Source organism: Mytilus edulis, chromosome 2, assembly GCF_963676685.1.
Source record: "Mytilus edulis chromosome 2, xbMytEdul2.2, whole genome shotgun sequence".
In the NCBI taxonomy this organism is placed as follows: Eukaryota; Metazoa; Mollusca; class Bivalvia; order Mytilida; family Mytilidae; genus Mytilus; species Mytilus edulis.
Genome location: NC_092345.1, coordinates 40,349,183 through 40,360,953, shown reverse-complemented (window position 1 = coordinate 40,360,953; position 11,771 = coordinate 40,349,183). Strand labels below are relative to the sequence as shown.

The window sequence follows — 11,771 nt, the reverse complement described above, 5'->3', positions numbered from 1 at the left end:
AAGTCGGTAAATAAGAGTGGGACGATATTTTTATAAAGTGGCGATATAGTGTGGGCCGATTGGCAAGTGGGGCGAGTTGACATTGTTTGATATCTACTCATCGTGTTTTGGGGTCAAAAAGGGTATACATCATATAGTAATATATAAAGTATATTGTTATGGTTGTGTGGCGTTCTAAACTAGATTTTATGAATTGTAAATGGTTTTTAGTCTAATATAAAACAGCTGGGATGTAAAATAGTTATCCCAGTCGGACTTGGTGTGTCAGTGTTAGATCACCCTCTGGCCTCCGGCCATCGGGGTGATCTTACACTGACACGCCGCGTCCTTATGGGATAACTATTAATTACAAATGTTTGTAATTGTGTAAATACAGTCCACATCTCAGAATAAGTCCTTTGTTTAAATAAACTAAAAAGGTTGCCTCAACAATCAACAAAAAACAATCAAAAAAATGTTACAAAAAGTATTTAATACTGTTTTCGAATATATATGTGCTTAAGTATAACTAACAAAAACTACGTGTGTACGTGCGAATGGTCAACGCCCTTATCGATAATTTTAAATCGAGTCCACCGTATTTAAATACACTCGGGTTCATAAAACCTGTTACAATTCTATTGTTATATTAATAGAATTATCATACGATAAAATTCTTCCGCCACGTACATAAATATATATATTGTTTACTTATACTAAACACATGTTGCCATATCGATGTACTAGATTTCACTTGAAATATGATAAACAGTGAAAATACCTGTCTTCGTGACATTGATGAAGAAGATTTGGACTCTGAATTCGAACCTGAAATTAAGGTAGGATTTTTTTTTTTATATAATCTTGATAAAGAGAAAGAACCATTTTCTGATATATATTAACGTTCACGTCTTATAAATAAAAACAAAATTATTAGGTTGGTTATATAATGCCGATATTTATCAATGATTAAATTATCAATATTGAATCGCTATAATTTAGTCTTGTAAGAAGGCAAGTAAGGTCATATTCGAGTTTTAATATTCTCAAAGTAAAACAATAAACAAGTTTCCTTAGTGGATGCCGAAAAACATTCCCTTCGGTACATGCATGTACTTAACTTATAGCCACAGTCTACAGATCTGTACATCAACCTTTATTTGACTAATACACTTCATGGATAACGATTAAATGTTATCTAGATATGACTGATAATTGTTGTTTAGGAAAATTTCCGCTATAAATTAAAATCAAAGTACTGAAGTACTGAACATTGAAAGACCGCAAGTTCTTGTGGATGGTCGAAAGCACTTGTCACAGAAAAAAAATCACATCTCTATACCTGAAACTAAGGTTAATGTACAGAGATATTTTTTTCTGAGACAAGTTCGTACGTGGATGATAAATAAATGACAGGAAATCCAACCTCACAGTAATAACTATTATATTGTAGTGATACACCTACATTTGTTGTTATATATTATATTAATTAAATTCCTCCACTAGGAATTCGTTTGAAACCACATTTAACCAACTTTGATTTAAAATCTGTTGCACATGTAGAAACTTGCAAATGCCCTCCATGGGAACTTTCCAAACCTAAAAAGATTTTTGATCTCCGTAAATACCAAAAAAATTAAACAAACCATCTTTTAATTCAACAACATTTTGCTGAAATTAAAGCAAATTATTCAAATTGTTTAACTGTTTATACTAATGGATCGAAGGATGGTAACCGAGTTGCATCTGCTGCTATCCTTGGAGACAGATCTGCGATTCTCCGTTTGTCATCTGACGCATCCATATTTACTGCCGTGAAGCACAGGCAATAATTTTCGCTTTGAAATTTAAAGGGAAACTCCGCAAAAAAAATCAAAAATTGATATTATGTCCATCCTGTATAAAAATACTCAAATTCATAGATATTATTATTATATTCTGCTAGATCAGAGATCACGATCGATTTTAAATTTAGAGTATCAGTTCTCTGCGTGCCGCCATTTTGTCATCTTCTCCGTTTAAGAAACCACGATATGTCTATGAACCACAAAGGAGCAAAACGACAGTAACCTAATGTAGTCGTAATTGCGTGTGGATATCTTGTCAATCTACGGTTGTTTTATCCGACTACCTAACTTGATACGGAAAATATTTTTTTTTTAAATAACCATGGTCTGTCGGTTTTAAACTGTTTATATGGGAATTAGTTAAAAAGTCAAAGTATAACGTCATAAATGATCATAAATAAGTGTTCCGTGAAAATTAATATTTGAAAATTTAATTTGTTCATAATTCTTTTATGTAATAAACTTATTTAAATAAATTCGGACCTTCCCTTATCTGATCACCAGCATGGCTAAAGGTATTGTGAGGTGACACGTCCAGGTATTCAAGCGATTTCGTGTCGGACTTGCAAGTTCATGCATCGTTTTACTTCTTAGGGTATTGATCAGTGTACACGGCCGATAACTTTTAACTTTCCATTTTGAACTATCAGGTGTATACTATACATCTCTGTCTTGCGTGTTCGATAATGATATAAGAACTAGTTATTACTTAACTCATACGCTTGTTAATAAATAACATTCCTGGTGCAAAGAATATCATTTATAAAAATCTAAATAATTCCAAAAAAAATTTTGATAACATACAAATCTATTTTACACATTTTTCCAAGGGTAAATTTGGGAAAATGTAAGTATCCGTTGTCAATAATGAAGGACAGTTTGAAACATAAAAGAATAACAAAAATGTACGCACTTGTCGACCATTCGTTTATACGGCTGGATAGAAAGTTACGGAACTATAGATAGTCGCAATTTAAAATATATACATGTATATACATTGAACATAGAAAGAAACATACATTTTGTTTTATTTTGGGTAAAAGTTTTGTAAATAGACTAGTCTACGTATGCCAACAGTATGTTATCACCGGATGTCGATGGACTATTTTATGCCAAAAGAAGAAGAAGAAGAAGAGAACCAATTTGAATTATATGCAGGTCGATATCTAACTTGCTTTGGTTCATCGAAGTTATGGACATAGTAAAATCACAGATTTATATTTCAATAAGATTGTTCTCGAACAAAGGAAGACATTCGTCATCATCACAATTGTTGGGTATAATGTATAATAATGTGAACATGGTTCCGACAAGTACTTTATGCCAAATTTTCTGTTCCGACTTGCATGTAATATATATGCCACTAACCGTACACTTATTATCCCCAAGGGTGTGAACATTTTTCAGGAATAACTATTCAAATAAATTTCGGGATTTATTTTCTTTCTTGGTATTCAATATCAGAAGGAATAAACTGCTTGTCCGCTTTTGAGGTATTCTTGCCAGTTAAAACAGACTTATATATAGTTATATTAAAAAATAGGGAAAGATGACATTTAATCAAAGATGCGAAACTGTTTTCATTTAATATATATATGCCTCATGTGCAATCAACCAATTTCTTGCTTTCGTTTAATATATGTCTCATGTGCGATCAACCAAATTTCTCGCTTTCGTTTAATATATGTCTCAAGTGCGATCAACCCCTTTCTCGGATAATAATATAATAGTTTCTTCCTTTATATTCAAAGATAAGTATAATAAACAAAGAATTTGGAATGATATGACCACAGTATGATTTTTTTTTTGCGCAGACAAGATAAGGCAAGATGAACGTTCAAACCACCGAACCATTATTTTTAGCAAGCCTGTGCTTCACTGGTAGGCAATGGAAGCTACAATCCTCTACGTTAATAGCTTTAAAATAGAGAGATCGTATGGAAAATGAGCCCCGATACGTAGCAAATATTCCCCCAAGAACTCTTTGGTTTACATTTGCATCTTATTAAAATTCAAAGAGAACACCTGCATGAGCTCCGAACTGGGACCAATTCCGGAACCGGTCTCTTTGGTACATTCAAAGAAGACCCAAGCTAAACTCTTCGGGAACACAGAAGATAACCCCAAATATAAGCTAGCGTACAATGTGGGGACATGTTCCATTTTCATCTTGCCATATCCCGCCAAATGAGTGGGGCATACCCACTCTCTGCCAAACAATTCCCCCCGAAACTTATTGGCACCACCCTTACCGAGTTCACTTGCTAATCACTATCAGTTTACAACAGCTTTTAATATTCTAGAAGTGGAACAAAAAGTGGTCATCCGGGTGTCGGAAACCTTTCAGGTGCATCTTGCAAATTGTTTACATACTTTATTTTCATATCATATAAATCATATACAGATTTGTTTTATACATATTTGTTTATACTTGCAATCACTGATGCTCAGTGGCCAGAATTGTTTTATACTTGCAATCACTGATGCTCAGTGCTAGATTTTTGTTTTATACTGGTTATCACTGATGCTCGGTGCCAGATTTTTGCTTTATACTTGCAATCACTGATGTCAGTGGCCAGAATTGTTTTATACTTGTAATCACTGATGCTCTGTGCCAATTTCCTTACCCGGAGGTTTTCAAAATTTCAAGCTTTATGCCGATACCGTTTTAGGAATTAGGATTTTGGAATATATTGAAAAGAATCAGGTTAGACATCCACTAGGATATACTGTAATTTATTAAGACTAAAAAAAGAATACATTTCGAAGTGGAAGTCTAAATTTCTAACATGGGTTATAACTCAAAATGGACGTTTGTCGTTTTAACATTTGTTTGCTTCATTTACAAAGAGGGGAACATCCTAACAAGAGTATAACTGGTAAACCTTACCTGTATTTGCATGCCCCAATAGGGTGGTTTCCAGAGCACCTAAAACATTCATGTTCAAATTTACATGCTGCCCCATAACACCTGCCTAAGTTGTAACCGTTGCATGGTTCTGAGAATCTTTGTACCTGTTCAGATTCATTATTGTGGACATACTGTGATCCCTTTTTATCCCCAACAGAATGATTAGTATCTCTATCTGAATGAACAGATCTCCGAGGAGTAGATACGTACAATACCCACAGCTCCATGTCAATCTCTGCCCAAGACGAGTGAGGACATCTTGCTTTACGAAGGCGGTATTGTTCATCATATATGGCCCAACCTGAGCCATCCCCTCTAGATGAAGCTAGTCGAACGGTGTACATGTACTTCAGGAATTCTTGTCCTTTATTAGGCCATTTTTCTAGCATTATATCCATAAAGATGATGAAAGCAGATGTCCATACGTGCATACTTGTGATGGTGCTCTGTTTTTGTGGAGTTATAGTTAACTATGCTGGCAGCCTTTGCACCTGGTTTAACAACGCATGAATGATGTCACGAAATGACGTATTATGAAAAGTGACTAAATTCGGAAACAATTAGGATTGATTCCGGGAAAAACGGAATTCTACTTTTATTAAACCGGTTTATCCTAGTATGATAAACTTAATAAAATCGGTATTGAAGTGAATCTACATCTCAGAAACGGGCTTTGAAATAAAGATTTTGAGTGATCACCTACCAAACCAATATAAACGTATGGCAAGATATAACCATGCAGGCATTTAGTTTTCGTTAGACACAAGAAATTATCTCTATCATAAACTTATATATGCATGCAGTTTCAAATATCAAGAACAAACGGTCGATGTCTATAGATCATTGTATTAAAGTCCGTTTACTAACTGTTCAGAGTAAGACATGTCGCTTGTTCATTCTTGGAAGCCTTCATATTTTCCGTCCGACGACGGGAACTCTTTCTTATAGTGTTGACTATAAAAGCTTGTATGGTGATTCTGCTGTTTATCTGTACAAGTGGTTGCATGTCCTCTTCTTTCCCAACAAACAAACTAACGAAACACTATACTAGTCTGCTATCTCATGAGCTCATCCTCAATGGCGCTTATACGTCTGGAAACTTACATGTATACTAGTAAAGATTGTTTCAAGAACAACGATGTAGGGACGAACTATTCTGAAATCGTCAATATATCAGTTAAACATGAATAAGATATACCTTTTAATACAACTACTGTATTACTAATTTGGATTGTTAAAAAATCCTCTAACAAAATAATGTATTAGCTTAGATTTAGACAATATACGTATAGTGTCTTGAAATATGAAATTTATTTGTATGAGGCTTAGAAACGGGGGAAATACGAGGTTCTACCGAGCATTTCCCCTGTTTCTTGCCGAATACAAATAAATTTCATATTTCAAGACACTATACGTATATTGTTTTTATACTGAAATCGATAAAAAATAAAAATTAAAAATTAAAAAAAATATGTAACAAACATTGTTGAAAAAAAGTGTTTGGAATTTCCCTCTTGGGGTATCATTTTGGGGTATTTCCCTATGAGCGTAGTCCAACGGTAAAACATTGACATTTTAAGGAATTAGAAAGGGAAAATGAACTTAATTAATAACATTTAATAAACATGGTATATAAATTACCAATTTGAAGACATAACAAGTGTTCCGGTAAGTAGGCGGGGCTTATAGGTTAGTTGAGGTCATTGACGTATAAAGCTAACGTTATATTATACGTATAGCTTTATCTGCTTAGTAAAATAGGTGATTGCAGTATAAATATATTTATCCGTTAATGAAAAAAACGATAATTGGTATTCTTTTCACAAATAATTCGTTTAAATGATTGTCAAATGAATTCAATTATGTAAGAATGAATGTTAAAAAGAAACTTAAAAAAATCATGCATGTTGTATGTTGTATTTTTTTTCCAATTAAAATTGCGATAGTTTTACGACTGTTAGCATTTAAACATCGCCAGATTTAAATACAAATTAAAGAATTCCGATAAAGTATATTAAACAGATGTACAATCATTATGGTATCTCCCTATCAAATTGGGAAATATAACATTTCTTTTTAATTAATGAAATTTATGAAACATATTTATATCCGCTAACCGATCCCCTATTGAGATCGACAAACTCAACAAAAAGCTTTGAATACAAGTACGGATATTTCTTAGAATTGACGGTCGTCCTTTATAAATTACAGTCAGCCTTTACAAATCAAGGTCATCCTTTACAAACAACGGTATCTTGCTGGGTCTTCCAAGTGCTCCACGAAACCTCTTTCTAAATTATTAACATCTATTTTATCAGCAATCAAAGACGGGCTTCAGAGTTATTGTGAAACTGCCTATTCTAGAGGGGCGTGAATCAGATGTGGATACTTAAAAATTCCAAAGATCTTTTAGAGTACATACAATCTAACTCTCTTTCATCTTGTAACAGTATTAAAACATTTGACTTTTCTACTCTGTACACTAGTATTCCACATTCCAAACTAAAAGACAAATTGAAAGAGTTGGTATTGCTTTGCTTCGTAAAAAAGAATGGCCAACAACGTAGATACAAGTATCTTGTCTTGGGCAGGGATAAATCCTACTTTGTAAAGGATCACTCTGATTCGAACAAAAAATTCTCTGAAACTGATATTATCAAGATGCTTGATTTCTTGATTGACAACATATTTGTAACGTTCGGGGGACGTGTTTTTCAACAGACTGTCGGCATTCCAATGGGAACAAACTGTGCCCCTCTACTTGCCGACTTGTTTCTTTATTATTATGAGGCTGACTTCATGCAGGAACTTCTTAGGAAGAAAGATAAGAAGTTAGCAATATCCTTTAACTCTTTTTTTCGCTATATAGATGATGTTCTTTCACTAAATAATTCAAAATTTGGTGACTACGTGGAACGCATCTATCCAATCGAGCTAGAGATAAAGGATACTACAGATACAGTTACGTCGGCCTCATATCTTGACTTACATCTAGAAATTGACAATGAGGGTCGGTTGAAAACAAAACTTTACGACAAAAGAGATGATTTCAGCTTTCCAATTGTGAACTTTCCATTTCTAAGTAGCAACATTCCAGCAGCACCTGCATACGGGGTATATATCTCCCAGTTGATACGATATTCCCGTGCTTGCATTTCCTATCATGATTTTCTTGATAGAGGGTTGCTGCTCACAAGGAAGCTATTAAACCAAGAGTTCCAAATGGTGAAGTTGAAATCATCCCTTCGTAAATTTTACGGACGCCATCACGAGTTGGTTGACCGTTATGGAATAACCGTTTCACAAATGATATCGGATATGTTCCTTACATCGTAACTACAATCCCCTTCCCTTTCATGAATGTGACCTACCAAATTAAACCATTTACCGGATTTGTTATCACATAAGCAACACGACGGGTGCCGCATGTGGAGCAGGATCTGCTTACCCTTCCGGAGCACCTGAGATCACCCCTGGTTTTTTGGTGGGGTTCGTGTTGTTTATTCTTTAGTTTTCTATGTTGTGTCGTGTGTGCTGTTGTTTGTTTGTCTTTTTCATTTTTAGCCATGGCGTTGTCAGTTTGTTTTAGATTTATGAGTTTGACTGTCCCTTTGGTATCTTTCATCCCTCTTTTACAAGTTACGGTCATCTTTTTACCAATCACGGTCACCCATGTTATATGTTACGGTCATCTTGAATATATTTTGATTATGATTTACGGTCATCTTAACGATTTTTTCAAATCGAATTTCCCATTTCATGCACATTTCTCGGTAATAATTTGTGATTTCCGAGTGATTCTTTTATAAATTTACGTCGTTTCAATGTATGATTTGTAAAGAAAATGATATAGAAACACTTTAACAGACAATACAGAAATTGACCTAATTTTTCATCCGACATCTTGGGATGACCGTGAATGCAGTTACGGTCATCAGCTTTACCCCAGTGGTTATGTGAAATCTTAAACTTTTAACTTTCTCCCCAGGCGATTGCTGATAAGAATTAACCCTTTTCTGCATACTAATTTAATATGAGTCGCATTATCCTCAGAAAGGATGTTTTTAACTTCAAAATGACTAAGGATTAAGAATAAACAAAACAAAAGATTTCTGATCAACTTTTTTTGCTCTTTAGGTGTCAGACCACCAATTACTCCCTCCAATTTAGAACGTATGTAAAAGTAGCCCTACTCTGACACAAAATAGTGCTTTTGATGTCCTTGTTTACTTAAACTAACCAACAAATTTGCAGAAATGAAACTTTTGGTGAAAGAGAAATATATCTAGATCATTTTGAGCCAAAATTTACTTGTCTATGAGTTTGTATTAAAAAATGAGGATTAATGCGCTCCATAGTATACTAATTTTAGATTTCCAGAAAACCAGGTTTTTGTTTTGGAGTACCTCTGTTTAAAGGTCAGTTATTTTGTTAGAAGGCTTTAAAGGTATGGTGAAAATTGGCATGTAGAAAGCTGATACATGTACAATCAAGGATATACCTGGTTTCTATGAAGTTAAACTTAAGGTGAAATATTTAGAAAGCTGTGAAAATTGCAAAATTTGGTTGAACAGATAGGGATTTTTAATTGATGGTCTGACACCTATACCACAGGACCACCTGGGCTTCATAAAAATGAAGCTTTTGGTGGCCGGGTGTTACCTTTCCACGTCAGTTTTAATCTAGCGTTGTACTACAGTACATGATATAAGAATAAGAATAAAATAAGAATATTTTATTTCCAATTAAAGGGCCCTATAAAGAGCTTTCATTACATTACATACAAGTACGTAAGATTAGACATAAATTAGAGACATATAATATAAGAAAACAACATTGTTTAATACAATTAAAAATGCTATAAAAGGCCAGGACAGAACCAGATAATACAATTTACATCTTTAAAATATACCATTTTAAATCATATACCACTCAAAATATGTATATTTGTGGCTAATTTGCATTTATTATTTTTGAACTTCTCCTTATCTCTAGATTTTTAGATGAATACTTTCCTAAATATTTATACACATTTAAATTTTCTTGTGTAAATAGCCATAAAAACTTTGAAAAATTGTCTAAAGATTGAAAATTATTACAATTTAGAGAAATTTCAGTAAAAAACTCATTTCTGTTATCAATATATAGTGGACATTCAGTTACAAAGTGTATCTCATCTTCAACTTTATTTAAAGTACAGTATAAACATTTTCTGAGTGTCCTATTCACATTTATAAAGTTTGGCATATCTATCAGTCTCAATCCTTAATGGATGAGCGCTTATTCTAATTTTACAGATTGATTGTCTTAATCTAAAATCTTTTAGATCCAAATATTTTTCAAAACAAAATAGAGTTTTAAAGGAAAAATAGGTAGTAAGTTTACCTTGATCTGATTGTAAAACTTTATTTCTATTTTCCTTCCAGAAATGGAGATAGTTTTTATATAGCTTATCTTTGATAAATTTTGTGAAAGAGTAGATACTGGTTTTTAAATTACATGTTTGTATGCCCAGCTTTTTTAAAATACAGTCTATACTTGTAAACCATGTATTCACTTTATTATTGTGAATTTCTTTACTACATAAAAATGCATCATATAATAACATGTTCTTAGAATTATCGAGTCGATGATAATATTTCAACATTGCTAATATAATATAAAAATACATTGGGTATCTCCCTAGTTCAGAAGTCACAGCAAGATTACTGGATTTCTTATTTACACCTAGTAGTACGGTGACAAATAAGGTAAATTTGAAAATTTAATGGACCGAAATACCTCACGGCTAAATTTGGTCTTATTTTGTAGATAAATATGACTAAGGCATGTCGTAGAGTGCCAAAAGGGTGCAGATTTTTGAAAACTGCGATCAAAGGTCAAAAGGGGGGATTTACAAAAATCGCAAATTTTAAACATTTTGGACAATTTCTCGGTAGTCTCTCATGTTAACTGAGATTTTTTTTCTCGATAAAAGCATGCGCTAGGGATGCTCCACAAATACAGCTAGTCATATTTATGTGTGATAACCAGAGATTAGTGATACATACACTCGCTTCCAGCATGTAAGAAAATGAAACAAATATCTTTATCTACGGAAATTATCGACAAAAAATATTCATATTCAAAATTTTTCTATGCAATAATATATGGCCACATGTAAAGATATTTTTGGGAAAGTTTTGTTAAAATGCCATAAAGAATAGAGCAGAAATGAGAACTGTAAAGTTAACACCCGGTCCACGATGCTATGAAAAAAATGATGAAATTCGTTTCTGATTATTTAACTTAAAAGGATGTTAGAACTATAAAAAATAGTCTTCATGTTTATGTCACTATAGTATATGAAGTTTGTTTGTATGTTAATAAATTATAAATCAATACTAGATCAATAGCACATTGAGAAGATGTGTCCCCTTTTTTATAAAACAACGACAGACATGGTTGTCGTTTGTTGATGTGGTTCATAAATGTTTCTTTCTCGTTTCTAGTTTTTCATATAGATAAGACCGTTGTTATGGTTTTACCGACAGTCATTTTTTAAGCCTTTACTGTTCGGTGTGAGCAAAGGCTCCGTTTTGGAGACCGTGCTTTGACCCTAAATGCTTTTACAAATTATGACCTGGATGGAGAGTTGTCTCATTGGAACTAAAACCACATCTTCTTATATCTATAAACAATAGAATATTTAGCAGACCTGAAAGCCCGATATATATATATGTGAACTACAAACAAAGATTCACAGGGACATTACGCTTCAAAAGTTGCTATGTATATTTGTAATCCTCTTACGCTAGACATCAATATGCACATCAATTTAAAAAGGTAACGGAATACTAGGAAAAAAAGTGGATGTCATTGTATGGCACCGACAATACTCATGAGTTTATTCGTATCACCATGCACTGATTGACCATTGCTTCTGGTGTCGTTTTGATCCGCGGTGAAGTGATTTTTACTGCAAAATATGTGTCAATATAAGAACCAGCTAGAATGACAAATTTTGATACATGTATGTTTTTCCAGACCCCTTG

The 11,771-nt window shown here is 33.3% G+C and overlaps 1 protein-coding gene across 1 annotated transcript in view; it reads left to right on the top strand.

Annotated features, from left to right (window-relative positions):
* The first annotated feature begins 653 nt into the window (after positions 1 to 653).
* LOC139510169 (SH3 domain-binding protein 5-like) overlaps positions 654 to 11,771 on the top strand; it is a 206,021-nt gene continuing 194,903 nt past the window's right edge. Inside the window, exon 1 of the mRNA XM_071296523.1 lies at positions 654 to 818. Coding sequence (XP_071152624.1) covers positions 741 to 818 — 78 coding nt within the window. The 5' untranslated portion in view covers positions 654 to 740. The remainder of the gene's footprint in view (positions 819 to 11,771) is intronic.